Source organism: Armigeres subalbatus, chromosome 3, assembly GCF_024139115.2.
Source record: "Armigeres subalbatus isolate Guangzhou_Male chromosome 3, GZ_Asu_2, whole genome shotgun sequence".
Taxonomy (NCBI): Eukaryota; Metazoa; Arthropoda; class Insecta; order Diptera; family Culicidae; genus Armigeres; species Armigeres subalbatus.
In genome coordinates, this window is record NC_085141.1 from 88,164,123 (window position 1) to 88,181,161 (window position 17,039).

General features: G+C 40.1%; 1 protein-coding gene across 1 annotated transcript in view; it reads right to left on the reverse strand.

Annotated features, from left to right (window-relative positions):
• Positions 1–17,039, reverse strand: part of LOC134225193 (uncharacterized) — a 77,716-nt gene that overhangs the window by 59,394 nt on the left and 1,283 nt on the right. Inside the window, exon 2 of the mRNA XM_062705063.1 lies at positions 15,819–15,961. Within this exon, the coding sequence (XP_062561047.1) occupies positions 15,819–15,961 (143 nt within the window). The remainder of the gene's footprint in view (positions 1–15,818; positions 15,962–17,039) is intronic.

A 17,039-nucleotide genomic window follows, 5' to 3' on the forward strand; every position in this document is an offset into this window, starting at 1 on the left:
TTTCTTATGGCAAAATGTTCACGATTCGGTTATCTTATGGCAACTAACCAAAACAAAGAAAAAAATTCCGTCGAAATTGAAGTATTGCACAAGATTTTTCTCATGCAGTACTAAGATTCCGTCGTATTTACGCTGACAACACATCCCTTCATTGAAAATTTTCAAAATTTTGCTCAAATTGGTTACTTCAAAAAGTAAACAACAGCTGATTTGGTTTCTTTATGGCAAATTTTCGATGAATTTTTTCCGTTGCAACGGCAAAACACTCACCAACACTCGCAAAACTCGGCCGTTTGGGCCACCCGATATATACCACCCTGCACAGATCCCAGTTCGGTTCCTTTGAACCACATGTACACGGTTCGCTAGAACAGTTCTGAATCGATCACGACTGATCTGTCTTCTAGACATTTTGTCAGTAAGTTGTTGGGCTGCTTTAGAGTTATTCAGCTTAAAGACCAATTCCCCTATTAGTAAGAATAAAAAAATAAATTTCCGTTTTTCTATATACACCCGATTCTGTTTTTACACGGATTTTTTTACACGGCCGTGAAAAAAAAATCCATACAAAATTTTTGCAATGTTGCTCCATTTTGCATGATTTGTCGAGAAATCATAAAACTTTTTTAAAACGGATTTTCAAATTTTGAACTGAAAACTTTTTTTTACACGGAACGCATCCCCCGTGTAAAAAAAGAATTGGGTGTACAAGGTTCGTGTCTTTACAAAAGTTGTAGCAAATCTTCCCCAGAGAAATTTTGTGGAAAGACGCCAAGTTCGTATTTATTTATTTTTGGAGATATTTTACATTTTATGCCAACAACCCCTTAGAAATGTTCTTTTTGCATTAAATCTCTTTTATTATTATTTCTACATTTTTTGCATGTTCTATTAAGTTCTAGATAATATTAAAATACGCTTTTTGGTGACTTTTGCTACTTAAAAACATGAAAAACACAAAAGTTATAACAGTTTCTATGGAGTTTTAGGCATATTTGATATAAATGCACAATGAAAAGAGGCAAATGGTGGCAGACAATCTCATACACATTTCAAAGTACAAGTAATTGACTATATGATTTTGATTTAATACTTGAACTGTCGAGTTGTAAGCGGATGTAAGGTATGTTTAATCAAAAATCATTTCCTACCGTTCAAAGCAGAAATCAATCTTCGGTATTTTGCCATTACTCTTGTGGAACTTTAAGTAGGCCTTAACATCATGTCAGGTTGTTTTGATCATAACTGCATGCAAATATCCTCTCACTGGTATGCAGAATATTATAAACCTTTAATTGTTGCACAAAAAAGTTTAGTTTCAATAAGTTGATGTAACAATGCGCTATGGTCCAGGATACAGTTTTACGCGGAAAAATGCATTTTACGCCAAAACTATATTTTTTAGAAAAAATGCCGTGTAAACATATTTTTTTGATTACTATGTCTTAAACTCGATTATGCATATGCACAACATGTGATAGATTTAGTTCGGAAAAGGTGTTGGAGGGTAACCGCCCCTTCGGAGGGGTTTGATCCCACGATCCCAGTACGCTAGACAGGTGCTTTTCCTACTAAGCTACGAAGGACGTCCGTCGTCCTCCGCGTACCCGCGTACCCGCTAATACTGATGAAACCAAATTCCCAGCACCGGGCCACCAGCCGAACTCTCGCAATACATTTTCAGAACTAACTCTTTCATATGTATTTTGTGTACACAAGCCAACCAAGTAGGATGAGTATTTAGTATTGTCCGGCTCCTACACACTTGCTTCATCAGCAACGGCGCTCAATGAAGTAGGGTTGTGTGAGGTTGTGCCAGTTGGTCGTCAGATCCCGACCCGACAACATAAGCGAAGAGAGATCGCCACTCGAGTTCAGTTCATTCAAAGTTAATTGCGGAGGTCCTTCGTAGCTTAGTAGGGAAAGCACCTGTCTAGCGTACTGCGGTCGTGGGATCAAACCCCACTGAAGGGGCGGTTACCCTCCAATACCTTTTCCGAACTAATTCTATCACATGTAGTGCATATGCATAATCGAGTTTCAGACATAGTAATTAATTTCAACTCCTGGTGGCTTAATATCAAACATATAGGCCAGCGGTTCTCAACCTGGGGTACATGTACCCCTGGGGGTACCTTCGCTGGCCCTAGGGGGTACCTCGGACAAAAATGCGTAATGGCGGACATATTACAATTTCAATCAAAATTCATTGATAAAGTTTTGATAATTGTGTATTTTCTATTTCAAAAATTTATTTTGTACATAATATGTAATGCGATCAATAAATCCCATGTGACACAACCTGCACAATGTATGAAGGGCTGTGGAACAAAAGATCAAACGAACCAAACGTCGAATGAACAAAACGATTTTTTGCCTTTCTCGTATATTTTTACTAAAACTCGATTGCTTCGTTGCAAGAGGATTAGAAGCATTCTTTTACGCCTCTCGGAAGCCTTCTTCTAAGCAGCTCGAAGGCTTCCTTTCAAGAGGCTCGGAAGCCTCCTTTCAAGTGGTTAGGCTGCCTTCTTTCAAGAGGTTTGGAACCCTCTTTTCAAAAGGCTCGGAAGCTTCATTTCAAGAGGCTCGGAAGCCTCCTTTCAAGAGGCTCGGAAGCCTCCTTTCAAGAGGCTCGGAAGCCTCCTTTCAAGAGGCTCGGAGGCCTTCTTTCAAGAGGCATGGAGGCCTCCTTTCAAGATGCTCGGAGGCCTCCTTTCAAGAGGCTCGGAAGCCTCCTTTCAAGAGGCTCGGAGGCCTCCTTTCAAGACTCAAGCCTCCTTTCAAGAGGCTCGGAAGCCTCCTTTCAAGAGGCTCGGGCCTCCTTTCAAGAGGCCTCAGAAGCCTCCTTACAAGACGCTCGGCAGCCTCCTTTCACGTGGCTCGGAAGCCGCCGTTCAAGAGGCCCGGCAGCCTCCTTTCAAGAGGCTCGGAAGCCTCCTTTCAAGAGGCCCAGCCCTCCTTCAAGAGGCTCAGAAGCCTCCTTTCAAGAGGCCTGGAAGCCTCCTTTCAAGAGGCCTGGAAGCCTCCTTTCAAGAGGCCTGGAAGCCTCCTTTCAAGAGGCCTGGAAGCCTCCTTTCAAGAGGCTCAGGGCCTCCTTTCAAGAGGCTCAGGAGCCTCCTTTCAAGAGGCTCAGGAAGCCTCCTTTCAAGAGGCTCAGGAAGCCTCCTTTCAAGAGGCCTGGAAGCCTCCTTTCAAGAGGCTCTGGCCTCCTTTCAAGAGGCTCAGAAGCCTCCTTTCAAGAGGCTCGGAAGCCTCCTTTCAAGAGGCCTGGAAGCCTCCTTTCAAGAGGCTCAGAAGCCTCCTTTCAAGAGCTCCGAGCCTCCTTTCAAGAGGCCCGGAAGCCTCCTTTCAAGAGGCTCGGAAGCCTCCTTTCAAGAGGCTGGAAGCCTCCTTTCAAGAGGCTCAGGAAGCCTCCTTTCAAGAGGCTCAGGAAGCCTCCTTTCAAGAGGCTCAGAAGCCTCCTTTCAAGAGGCCTGGAAGCCTCCTTCAAGAGGCTCAGAGCCTCCTTTCAAGAGGGCCCGGAAGCCTCCTTTCAAGAGGCTCAGAGCCTCCTTTCAAGAGGCTCAGAAGCCTCCTTTCAAGAGGCTCCAGAAGCCTCCTTTCAAGAGGCCTGGAAGCCTCCTTTCAAGAGGCTCGAAGCCTCCTTCAAGAGGCTCAAAGCCTCCCTTTCAAGAGGCCTGGAAGCCTCCTTTCAAGAGGCTCAGAAGCCTCCTTTCAAGAGGCTCAGAAGCCTCCTTCAAGAGGCTCCAAAGCCTCTCAAGAGGCTCGGAAGCCTCGTTTCAAGAGGCTCGGAAGCCTCCTTTCAAGAGGCTCGGAAGCCTCCTTTCAAGAGGCTCGGAAGCCTCCTTTCAAGAGGCTCGGAAGCCTCCTTTCAAGAGGCTCGGAAGCCTCCTTTCAAGAGGCTCTGAGGGCCTCCTTTCAAGAGGCTCGAAGCCTCCTTTCAAGAGGCTCAAGCCTCCTTTCAAGAGGCTCAGCCTCCTTTCAAGAGGCTCAGAGCCTCCTTTCAAGAGGCTCAGGAAGCCTCCTTCAAGAGGCTCGGAAGCCTCCTTTCAAGAGGCCCCGGAAGCCCTGCTCAAGAGGCTCAGAAGCCCTGTTCAAGAGGCCTGGAAGCCCTGCTCTCAAGAGGCTCCGGAAGCCCTGCTCCAAGAGGCCTCGGAAGCCCTGCTCAAGAGGCCTCGAAGCCTCCTTTCAAGAGGCTCGGAAGCCTCCTTTCAAGAGGCCTGGAAGCCTCCTTTCAAGAGGCTCAGAAGCCTCCTTTCAAGAGGCTCAGAAGCCTCCTTTCAAGAGGCCTGGAAGCCTCCTTTCAAGAGGCTCTGAAGCCTCCTTTCAAGAGGCCTCGGAAGCCTCCTTTCAAGATGCTCAGGAAGCCTCTTTCAAGAGGCTCGGAAGCCCTCCTTTCAAAGGCTCAAGCCTCCTTTCAAAAGGCTCGGAAGCCTCCTTTCAAAGGCTCAAGCCTCCTTTCAAGAGGCTCAGAAGCCTCCTTCAAGAGGCTCGGAAGCCTCCTTTCAAGAGGCTCAGGAAGCCTCCTTTCAAGAGGCCTGGAAGCCTCCTTTAAAGAGGCCTAGAAGCCTCCTTTCAAGAGGCTGGAAGCCTCCTTTCAAGAGGCTCGGAAGCCTCCTTTCAAGAGGCCCGGAAGCCTCCTTTCAAGAGGCTCGGAAGCCTCCTTTCAAGAGGCTCGGAAGCCTCCTTTCAAGAGGCTCGGAAGCCTCCTTTCAAGAGGCTCGGAAGCCTCCTTTCAAGAGGCTCGGAAGCCTTCTTTCAAGAAGCTCGGAAGCCTTCTTCCAAGAGGCTCGGAAGCGTTCTTTCAAGAGGCTCGGAAGCCTCCTTTCAAGAAACTCAAAAGCCTTCCTTTCTAGAGGCTCAAAGCGGCTCGGAAGCCTTCTTTCAAGCGGCTCGGAAGCCTTCTTTCAAGAGGCTCAAAAGATTCCTTTCAAGAGGCTTTGAAACCTTTTTCCAAGAGGATCGGAAGGCTCCTTTCGAGAGGCTCGGAAGCCTCCTTTCAAGAGGTTCGGAAGCCTCCTTTCAAGTGGTTAGGTTGCCATCTTTCAAGAGGCTCGGAAGTCTACTTTCAAGTGGTTCGGAAGCCTCCTTTCAAGAGGCTCGGAAGCCTCGCTTCAAGATGTTCAGAATTCTTCTTTCAATAGGCTTGGAAGCATACTATCAAGAGGCTCAGAAGCGTTCTTTCAAGATGAAAGCTTCCTTTTAAGTGGCTCGAAAATCGCCTTGAAGAGGCTCGGAAGCCTCTCTACAAGGGGCTCAGAAGCCTCTAATAAAGAGGCGCGGAAGCCTACTTTAAATGGACTCAAAAGCTTAACGGAGCTTCCCTTCAAAAGGACTCGGAATTATGTTTTCAAGAGGATTGGAAGCCTACTTTCGAGAGGGGATACCTCAAATCATGTAAAAGTTCGAAGGGGTACCTCTCAAGAAAAAGGTTGAGAACCGCTGATATAGGCAATCAACTTTGAATGTACTGATATTTTTTTTGATCTGCCCTAAACGAAGATATCAACTTACGAAAAAAAAAAAATGTAATTTTTACAGAAAAACGATCATAACTTTTGATCGGAAGAAGATATTGAGCATATTTACCCATCAAAAGTTGCATTTTGAGCTCTAAAAGTCACCCGAAGACGACTTTTTCGAGAAACCTAAAACAAAAAAAGTAGATCAAAAATACTGTTTTTTAGGTACACCCTAATCCAATTAGAAATATTGCTCTAAATCAGCCAACTTAAGAGCCACAGAAAAAGCTTTTTTAGCAGAATCTATTGGAATAAGTTGCACTACAACTTTGTAGAACATACCATGTCAGTATTCCGAGAAATAAAAAAAAAACTTTCTAATTTTTTTATATGATGTGCAACCCCATTTTTTTGGGTTCTATCACAAACGCCCGAATGACACTCGCCCGAATTTCATTCGCCCGAATAGACCAAACGCCCGAAAAGACCAAACGCCCGAAAAGACCATTCGCCCGAAAAGACCATTCGCCCGAATAGACTATATGCCCGAATAAACTCTTCACCTTACTTGATGAAAAGATTTTTTTGTGACTAATAGGAAGAAATAGTATACCGTCGTCGGGGTGACAATAGGTCAAATGGGGGTGAGAATGGGTCACTGTTTCAACTACTTAAAATGCTTGTAGAATAGATTTTATGCATCTGAGAGCAAAAAGACCAAAATATAATAGATCTTTTTGAACGATTTTGCTCTACGACCTCCAGACTGCCGGTGAGACCGATGACCCATTTTCACCCCTCAGACCCATTGTCACCCCCGATGGCGGTATTTGATTTCCTACTTATCTCATATTTTGTTGCACACGTCTCTCACATGGATCTAAATATTCGTTTCGTTTATGTGTGAAATAATATGAAAAATAACGATGATATGTACTTTATTTTTCATAATATTTAAATAATAACTTGATTTCTTTATATACGTATGCATAAAGTCCTTTAAGGTAGCTTCACACCTCGGGAATTTTATCCGCAGATTTTTCCCCAGGGCACAGGGACCAAAATCCGGCGGAAAACTTTCCCGAGGTGTAAAGCCCCATTTAACATTGATTATAAATAAAATCTACTCATCACTGTCTTGCAATCCATTCACATAGAAAAAAAAAGTCATTTTAAATTGCTCAGCATTGTTGAGAGAATCAGATATTTCAAATATGTTTTATGAATGCTGGTCACTTATACCGGTCCACAAACATCCTGGAATGAATCAAAACCTGACAGAAGAATTAGCGAAAAATAACGTTGCAAGGGTATTTTATTAAACCAATCGTCAAAAATAAGAGGCTCAAATAGGAATTCACCCTTCTTTTCTTCATACATTGTTCTTTCTAAATGTACTGAATGTACTTCCCTAAGTATTAAGGTTCAAGCAAAATTCGTTTTAAAGATACTAAAGTGTTCACAATTCACGGTAGGCGAAGGTCAACACCGTCGATTCGTTCCCTTGGTATTAATTCTAAAATCCGGGAACGTATGGTACAGCCTTTTGTTCATTGACTGAACGAAATTTATCAGTATACGTTAGATCCAGAGTATATACTATTGGATATTAAGATGGCTGAGATTAATCCTGAGGAACGTGTCATCCCAAATTCAAGTTTCAAGGATGTTTCTTTCTCCTCAACCAAAGTTTTGTTTTTAGAAAACATCAGCGATTGTGATTACAATCGGCATACGGGAAGGATTACAGACTTCAATTTGTCTATAAAAAGTTTGTTACCTTAGCACTTTTTTCATGTTGAGATATAACAAAGGCATTCAAGGAGGTTCGAAAATCTTGCCCAAAGAAATGGGGTGTACCCGTAATACATAAATGACCCAAAGAACAGCCCATGACATAAAGAAGGCAGAATTATGTCAAACGACCATTATGCCTAACGTACATTATCCCTAACGTCCGTAATGCGTAACGTTCATCATGCCTAACGTACTTATGCCTAACGTAGCGGACTCATGTGAATGGTCGCCAATCAACGCACAAAGAGACCACTAGAGTCACTATGGTCGGTTTATGAAAATATCCTAAACAGTATTTTTCGAACTTCCAATAACATTTTAGGGTGGCACAAAAGGTGGAATACGCTTTTGAAACGAGGAAGTCCTTCGTTTGACAGCTGATGATGGTTTGTTTTTGAGGGATATTAACTCAGGCGGTCATTCATCCCTATGTTTGACAGCGTTCCAAAACAGTTCCCACTAAAAGAAAGAAATGCGACCACTGATACCCTACGACCAGTGCAGGCTAAAAAGACATCTAAAATAGCAGAAAAAAATGAAAAACTAGATAAACGGGTACGTTCATATATTCCAGGTGATTGGCATATTTTTTTTCTTTTTATATGATTAAGAAAAATAACATGTTGTTATAGAATCTGGAGGTATACATAAATATATGACCTATTCGGGCGAGTGGTACATTCGGGCTAGTGGTCCATTCGGGCGAATGGTCCTTTCGGGCGACTGTTACATTCGGGCGTTTGCCATTCGGGCGAGTGTCATTCGGGCGTTTGTGATAGAATCATTTTTTGGTAGCACCATGGCCTTACACCATGGCACCATGGCCTTACTAATTCTAACAAGTTTTTTTTTCTAAAAAATATGGTTTTGGCGTAAAATGCATCTTTCTGTGTAAATCTGTATCTTGGACCATAGTGCAATGCACCATGCGTCTCCATATGCCTGTATGCTTATATGAACATGTTCAAAACTTGTAGGCATAAATAGATGTGATGAAATTACGAACTTGGCGTCTTCGACAATTTTTTTTCAGAAGATGTTTTGCTACAACTTTTGTGAAGACACAAACCTCGTATGTTGTAAAGTGAAAAAACATATTTTTTCATATCACTTGGAGGATCGATCATTAAGCTGAATACCGCCTAAGAAGCGCATTAACTTACTTAGCATAGCTTAGCTTAGACTGACTGTACATATCAATGGTTGCTACTCCGTTGTTGATCAGAACTGGTGCAAATTGCACTACGATCCAAGTGAATAGTGGTTGGGATTTACCAACTATTCTCGAAGTGCACGTTTCAGCAGCTCGCAAATGTTGATCAATAACGGCGCCGGCCAAGTCCTTACAGTCAGTTGGGAAAGGGAGGGAATGTGAGTGTGTGGTAATTGTTGCTACTAGAGACCGAGAATTCCTCTGCATCTCCACATTTACCACGGGAAGAAGGTAGTGTTAGTTGGGTGGGGTAATCAGTAACATAGATTGGGATTCACCATGGAAAGTGATGTGACCTATGAAACTTCTACACAGCAGTATTAGCATTTCCTTAATTTGTTCAATTGTTCATTCTTCGCGAGAATAAACAATCAATCGCTCAAAGTGAGCGATTGTTCATTAAGGGTATGCGATAACATACTTTTTCCTAACGAAACGAAACGAAACGAAATTTAAAATGTCTATGTTGATTCGGATCGAAACGAAACGAAATATGGATTTACTTTCGAAACTTCGAAACGAAACGAAATCAAGGTTCATTTGATTCGAAATTTTTCGAAACGAAACGAAATTTCAATTTTTTTCCGCGGAATTTTGATTAAATTGGTTTTACATTATGTACGAAATTCAGATTTCACTTTTTCGAAGTCAAATAACTGTTTTACGACCAATAGAGTTATAATAACAGAAGAGGCAGTCTGTGATAAATCACCGCATTCTTGCCGCATATACCATTGGCGATAAGGCAATAACCCAGCATTTATGCCGCTTTCATATCAGAAAGTATAAAAAAATATAGAAATTGTGGGATTTTTCATATACGGATCAAATTTCGTTTAAAACCTTAGTTCACTTAAGAATAATGTAATTATGCTGAAGCATACTTCATGTTGTCTTGTCAGCGTGGTTTTATAGTATTGAGCTAATTCAAAATCAGAAAATTAATGCTTAATTTTTTTTTATTTAGTGGGATACTCAATTATGTATCCACATCTGCCAGGCGCATACACAGATAGAGAATTGATATTTGAAAAGGGCGTAACAGCCAAAACTTATTTCTTCTTATTATTCGTCTACATATAAGCATACATTTGCTCACTAGAAGAATCCTGTGCACCTTTCTAAAATGCACAAAGATATGTTCTTCAGAATGAATTTCACAGACCCATAGTCTTATATACAATCAGCTCGACGAACTGAGCTATTTGTTTTTTTTTTATTCCTTGTTGGGTATCTTCATCACTGCGACCAGTTCATTGATCTATTGTGATACATTCCCCTTTTATTTTAGCTGAGTCATAATGACGTATCACTATTATTATTAGAGATCGTCATCGAATGACTTAGAGCATTATCCCAGTTCGGTACTACACTTCTCATGAAATGCAATACCGTATAGGGATTTGATCTCCAGATTTCAAAGGGTTCTATTAGCCCCTTGCTGAAGAACTTACGTCTTTGATTAAAAGCGCTGGACATCGGCATAATAAATGTTCCGAGTCTTCCTTCTGCATGTCACAAAAGCGACAAGCATCATCTTGAAGTTTTCCTATCAGCTTCAAGTGATAATGGCTTGGACAGTGGCCTGTTATAAGACCGATATATATGGAAAGATCTTTTTTAGAAAGTTTTATGATTTTGCGAGTCACTGAAACGTTCGGAGTGATAAATCGCTTCGATTGCCTAGCAATAAACGTGCTACTCCAGTTGGTTACAACTTTCGAAGATTCCCAAGTCTTCAATTCTGCTATAAGAGAAGAGGCGGATGTAGCACAAAAAGGTTCTGGTCCCACAAAATCCTGAGATGACCCGAGCCTGAGCTATTGTCTGTGTGTCCTTGGCATGTGAGAACAGCTGTTATGGTCAGTATGAGCTAAAAGCAATCATAAGTAAAGAACTTTCAGCAATTTTAATGATCTTACAACCCGTTCTGGATTTTTTTTTTGCAAATTCTATGCGAAGATCTAGAAATGCCCACAAATCTGCAATGTTCCTTACTTATTGTGGAAATAGTCAAAGAAGAGCTTAGCTTTATTAACTGTACACATCGTAATTGTTAATCATGATTGTCCGAGAAACAGCAAATATGCACAGCTCATCAATTAAATAATATTCTTGGGATACAAAAAAGTTATTCTTATTGTATATTTGCTTCGGAGTTTCCAAATCATGACCAATAACGATGGTGGTCACGTCCTTACAGTCTATTTAGGATTAGAGGAGGAAAATTAGTTTAACACTCATTGCTATAAAACAGCGGTTCTCAACTTTTTTCTTGAGAGGTATCCTTCGAACTTTTGCATTAATTGAGGTACCCCCTATGATTTTTTGCTGTAAATGAAAATAATCGTAGCTCTTAAAGTATATCAAAAATGGACCTGAAATCTAATGGAATATATGGCTCTCCATAAACTATTCTGAAATTTTTATTTTCTTTAAACTTCCCAATTAAAATTAAGTTCTTACATCAAGGGACTGACTGTAGGAAATCTTTTGACTATTGAAGGCTTCCGAGCATATTGAAAATAGGATTTCGAGCCTCTTGAAAAGTGGCTTTCGAGCCTCTTGAAAGGTGACTTCCGAGCCTCTTGAAAGGAGGCTTCCGAGTATCTTGGCTTGGCTTCTGAGGCTTTCGAGACTACTGTTCCAAGCATCTTGAAAGAAGAACTCCGACCCTCTTCAAGGGAGGGCTTCGAGCCTCTTGAAAGAGGCCTTCCAACCCTTTTGAAAAGAGCTTTCCGAGCCTTTTAAAAAAAGGAGAAAAGAAACAAAAGAAAGTTTAAAGAAGAAAGCTTAAAAGAAGATTTCCGGGCTTCTAGAATAGAAGCATAGAAGATTTTCTAAATTTGTTCATTCGAGGTTTTGCCCTTTTGATCTTTTGTCCCACATCTCTTCATCCATTGTACTGGTTGTGGAGGACAGGATTCAATAGGCCATGATTTACTGATCGCCATGCATACGATAAAGGATGTATTTTGGACCACCAGTTCGACGGCTCATATTTTGGACCACTGAGTACAAATTCCTCTTGGTGGTCCAAAATAAGAGCCCCTGTAAGGGTTGTCCAAAATACATCCTTTACCCTATTATGTACAAGACAAAGTTTAGAAATAAAAAAATACAAATCTTTATCAATAAGTTTGGATTAAAATTGTAATTCAACCGCCATTAAGCATTTCGTCCGAGGTACCCCCTGGGCCCGGCGAAAGTACCCCCAGGGGTACATGTACCCCAGGTTGAGAACCGCTGTTATAAAAGACCGAGGAATGCTCTGCATCTCCGTGAGCGCTACGGGAAAGGAATCGTTGGTTAGTAGAGAAGGAAATTCATGTGAAGCCAGTGGGTAAGCGACTGAATATTTATTGTAGACTAAGTTATTTTGAAAACAAAAAGACGAAAACTATGTTTCAAATCAATACAACACAATTCAATGTGTTTCGTTTAATAAGCTTCTACAATACGATCGATTCCGCATAATTCTGTTCTTTTCGATGCAGACATTAGTTTTATCACTTCGCGTTCTCCCACACTAGCTGGCGTGATCAGCATCTACAGGATCGATTGTACACTGGTTAAACAAATGTCTGCTACGCGAGGTAGATTTTTTTCACTTCGCGTTCTCCCGGACTAGCTGCCGTCCCATGACCAGCAGCAACACGATCGATTCCGCATTAATATTGCACAAATAGTAAAAAATATCACAAAATATAAATTTGAAACTTGGAAACACTAAAGACGTTTTACAGAAGAAAACTACATACGTATTTGTCGACTAAGAATGGGGTTATGTAGTAAGCGTTAATAGAATAAATTGTATAACCTAATATTTTGAAAACAACTTAACGATTTTGTTCAGCGGCGCAGCCAAAATTTTTGATAATATAAAGAATAGTTTAAGTTTAAATTTGTTTCGAAATTCCGCGGAATTCCGTTAAATTTCGTTAGAAGCTAGTTTTTTCTAGCGAAATTTTTGTAATTTTACGAAACGAAACGAAATCAAGAAATGCTATTTCGCCATGCTAAAATTCCGCGAAATTTCGCGGAATTTCGTTTCGAACCACCTGAAACGAAATTTTTCGAAATACCGCATATGCTTATTGTTCATTTGAATTTCGGATTAGGCGCCCGCGTTATCATTTTATTAACGTAAGAAAAGTAAAAAAGAAACGGAATTAAAATTGAAAATAATTGATAGTAATCGAAAGCTAATGGTATTCAGCAACCCTTACTTTATCTCTATTTGACGTTAAGTAAGAATGTAAATTTACATTCATTTTACATGTCGTTTATTTTACATTACTTTCGCGCGCGTGTGTGTGTCACTTGCCTTGACCAGTATACCGTAATCAGGATCTCACTGGTATTAATCCTGATGTGCCGGTTGGCCTCGTGTTGGGCTTGTGCACTTTGAGCGACACACGGTCGCTTCCCAGTCTACATAAAATCGCACATGGTGCAATACAAGATGCTAAATTGGAGACGATATACATACATATTGTGTGGAAAAGTACCTCTATCGCCTGCACTTCAGCATCCTACACGACACCATATACGTTCATGTGTTGACTGGGTTTGATAGGGCCTGCTTATGGACACATGCAGCTTTTTGTAGAGGTTTAACAGAGCCCACTGTCAAACCCCACCACATCCTAGGCAGGCCCCCTAACTCGCAGTGGCCATGGGGAGGGGTCGTCAAGCCCTTGGACATAGTCCCTGCTGCCCCTCCTAAGAAGCGCATTAACTTACTGATGAAATATCTGGAAGACACCATTAGGCTAAATCGTATAATGAAAATATCATACGAAACAAGCAATACATCATCTTGATTAATTTACCGAATAATCAACAATCCAACAATCCAATCCAAAATAACTGAATTATCGATTGAAACTACAATATGTCGGTTTTATTGGATAAGTGGTTTTTCAAAGTCGATTACAAGGGTTGAAGTAGAGGGGTGTAAGTGACATTTTGGTCAAATTTGAGTTGATTATAGCAAGCAATTCTTTGGTTTAAGAGCTTTGCGGAAATATGTCAGCATTGTTTGTATGTTGATTAGAATAAGTGTGAAAATTCGCAGGAAATTGTTTTTTTTTAAATATTCATAAAATTAGTATGAAACGAGAAAACATTGAAAAACTTTGCAGCCATTTCCAAACAAATTTTCAAACATCGGAAGCGATTGTCGGGCGGAGAGCAGTCCATGATTATAGCATTGGCGGCAGTAAGCGATGGTGCAGCGACGGTCGGGCGGCAACATCAATCGAGTGAAATTTTCGTCCAGTTGTGTTCCGATAGGAAATTGGAAATAAATCGTTTTTTCTGAGGACCATTATTACATTGGGAAGAAAGTTGTAAGGCTGAGAGGATTTTTCCAAAGTGCAACCATTAGTGACCGGCAAATTATTGACGTCCAGTGAAATTTTAGCAAAATTCTGAATTTGATTATGTGCTGCTAGTGATTTGAAAAGCGTATTATTGAGAAGTTTAATCTCTCGAGCAACCTCCTTTCTTCTTGGATACGTTTTTGGTGACCCTAAAAAGGGCCGTTAGATTATTGTTGGGTAGTGTGGACGAGCTCACTCAACCTCCAAAGCCATACAGCGTGCCACCCTGGTGCTTTTGCGTTTGGAGTACTCCGTGTAGGTGACAGCGCCCCGGACAACATTTTCCAGGAACACTTTCAGCACACCGCGGGTTTCTTCGTAAATGAGCCCGGAGATATGCCACGGCGAGCCTGCCGATGAATTGCGGGTTTGAAGTTGCCCTGGATGTTGTCGCGCAACACCTTCCGATGGCACTTGGCCCTTGCATCCTTTGCCACGGCCAGCCATTATGATGTTATCCCGACTAGAAGGTCATATCAAAATTATATCATACTATGTTATTATGTTATACTAAATTTTTATAACAAAATATGTTAGAAACATGGTGCAGGATGTTGTTAAAATATCTAAATTTCTATCAAAAACTGCACTACTGGAAACAAAAAACTATCAAATTATGTTACAATTTTATCATAAAAATAACATATTCTGTTAGAAATTTATAACAGAATCAGATACAAAATATATTGTTTCTGTGCAGTTGGAATTTTTACAGGTCGTGATAGGTCTACAGATTGTGATCAACAATCATATTTTTTTGTTTTTGTCTGAACAAGAATATTTTTCGAGAACATGAAATTAACAACATTACAAATAAGGCAACCTTCTCAAATTATATCAGCGTTGTGATACCTATGGCTGCGAGACTTTGCTACATCTATTTTAATTGCCTACTGTTGGGCAATTCGGTGTTAAGCATTTTTCAAATCATATTATGATATAATCCTGTTACAACATTTGAAAGGTAATGGTTACTGAGAACAAAATTGTATCAAAATAAGTTATAAATATCACAATATGTTAAAATTGTGTTCAATTTTTGTTATGCTCTTCTAGTCGGGTATCCTTATTAGCATTAGCAAAAATAAATTTCCCTCTACTAATTTGCATGCAAACTTGAAACGGCTTGTGCTAAATCAGTATTCATCCAAATGAGTTCAAATTTTCAGAAGACACTCAGAACATGATACAGAATCAGATGAGCGCTGTGGATCAAAATCGATTTTTTGAACCACCCTAAACAGATATTTATCTCATCGAGAAAGAAAGAAATACAGCTACAATTGCGTTGCTTTTTTTTGCTTAAATGCGTGTTCACTGAAAAAAATCATAAACGTTAGGAACACATCCCCAGTAACATTTTGGTTTTATAATGGTTTATAATAGTTTTATAGAGCGAAAAATAGTTTTCAATGCCGTTATAAAACCAAAAATGCTTCTTGGAATCAAATTCCTTTTCATTACTTTGTTTTTGATGGAATGAACATAGGAGCTATGAGATGAAATTTAGGAGCAGTAACCCTATATCTTGGATAGAATGTTGAATCCTTTTGTAATGCATGATGGCATTGATTTTGACAATAAAGAACTCTTCTTTTTGGCAATTCATAAGAACAACAATTCTTCTGGCATCTCTTCCCGTGCGACAGCTCATCAGCGGAAAGCACAACCTTCCCTTCATTCGCGTTCAGGCGGCCGCCATTCGGCTCATCGTCTGTAATTTAATATCCTTTGTGCCACATATGCACATGTACAATGGTCGTGGATATGAACGTGCAAGCTGTTGTGGAATGCTGATTCTGTACCCTCTCTGTGTGGCTTCGGAATTCATTTGTTTAATGAAAATTATAAATTGTAATGAGCGTGTGGAATGTCAACCTCATTGGTTGGCTTTGCTGCCGAAAGGGGAAGCCTCGGCTATCGTTTGTACTCGGTTGTATGCAGAATACAATTACTTACCGCATGGCCTTAACGTCCGGCGAGTTACTTTGTAGCCCGGCGGGGTTCATAGGACTCATAGGGTTTGAGCTGGAGATTTTATTGGTGACTTTTGCTGGCGCAGGCACAGGACTAAGATCGTTCAGTATGGTTGCCACTGGTACCTGAAATTGACATAGGAGAGAATGAGAATATCAGATATTTCCCACTTTCGCAATGGATTTGGCAATCTTTCAAAACAAAATTTTATTAGGTTTTGGTAAGGCTTTATTATTCTCATTATTCAAATGAATTAAATATTTACATTTTGACTGCTGTTTGTTTTTTTCATCCACGATCTAAGTTCATGGTTGGGATTTTTTATAGTTTGAATTAATTGAAAATACATTTCAATTTTCGAAATTTACCTTCTTTTTTTCATGATATATTTTTACATCATTACTCTTCAAGATTTGAAAGAAAATCTTTTTACCCAACGGCGATATTGGCTTTTTATTAACCCAATTACTAAGAGGCCTTTCACAAATTACGTAACGCTGTAGGGGGAAGAAGAAAGTCAGGCCGAGCGTTACAATCCATACAAAAAAAATCAAACCTTCCATACGAAAAGTAAAACGAGGGGGAGGGTGGGGGTACAAAATCATCAAATTTAGCGTTACGTAATTTATTAAAAAACCCTAATTTATGTGGATCCATCAATCTTTACTAAAATCATGTGCGGGAAGACAATTTTCCCCATCCCTCACTTTTAATGGAATTGCGAATTTTAGTTCACAATCTTCATGGAGACGCATGGTCCGTTATATCTAATTCTTGAAATGTATCGTTCGATTATGAATGGGTGTCAATATGAGCGTGAAACAACTAATAAGGGACAATTAAATTGCTCGCAATGATGAACTATTTAGATCTTCTTGATCTACATTGTCTATGTCTTTGTTTGAGTATGCTAGACATTCCATTCCCTAGGAGAAACTATACGTCTAATAGCAATGGATTTTTAGATGTAAGTAGTCAAAACATGATTCTTGGCAAAGCAAGATGGACAAGCAGATGTCATAGATTTATAAAATTGTTGTTGTTTCATCTGTCTAGAAAAAGTTAAGGTTCAAAAATAAAATCATAATTAAAATAATACTTTTTTAAACCTGTGTATTTGAGAAGTTTGAATAACAAAATTTAATTTTTGTTCATTTCAGGTATGTTGTTTCTCATAATCATCATAATCATGTCCTTCAAAAC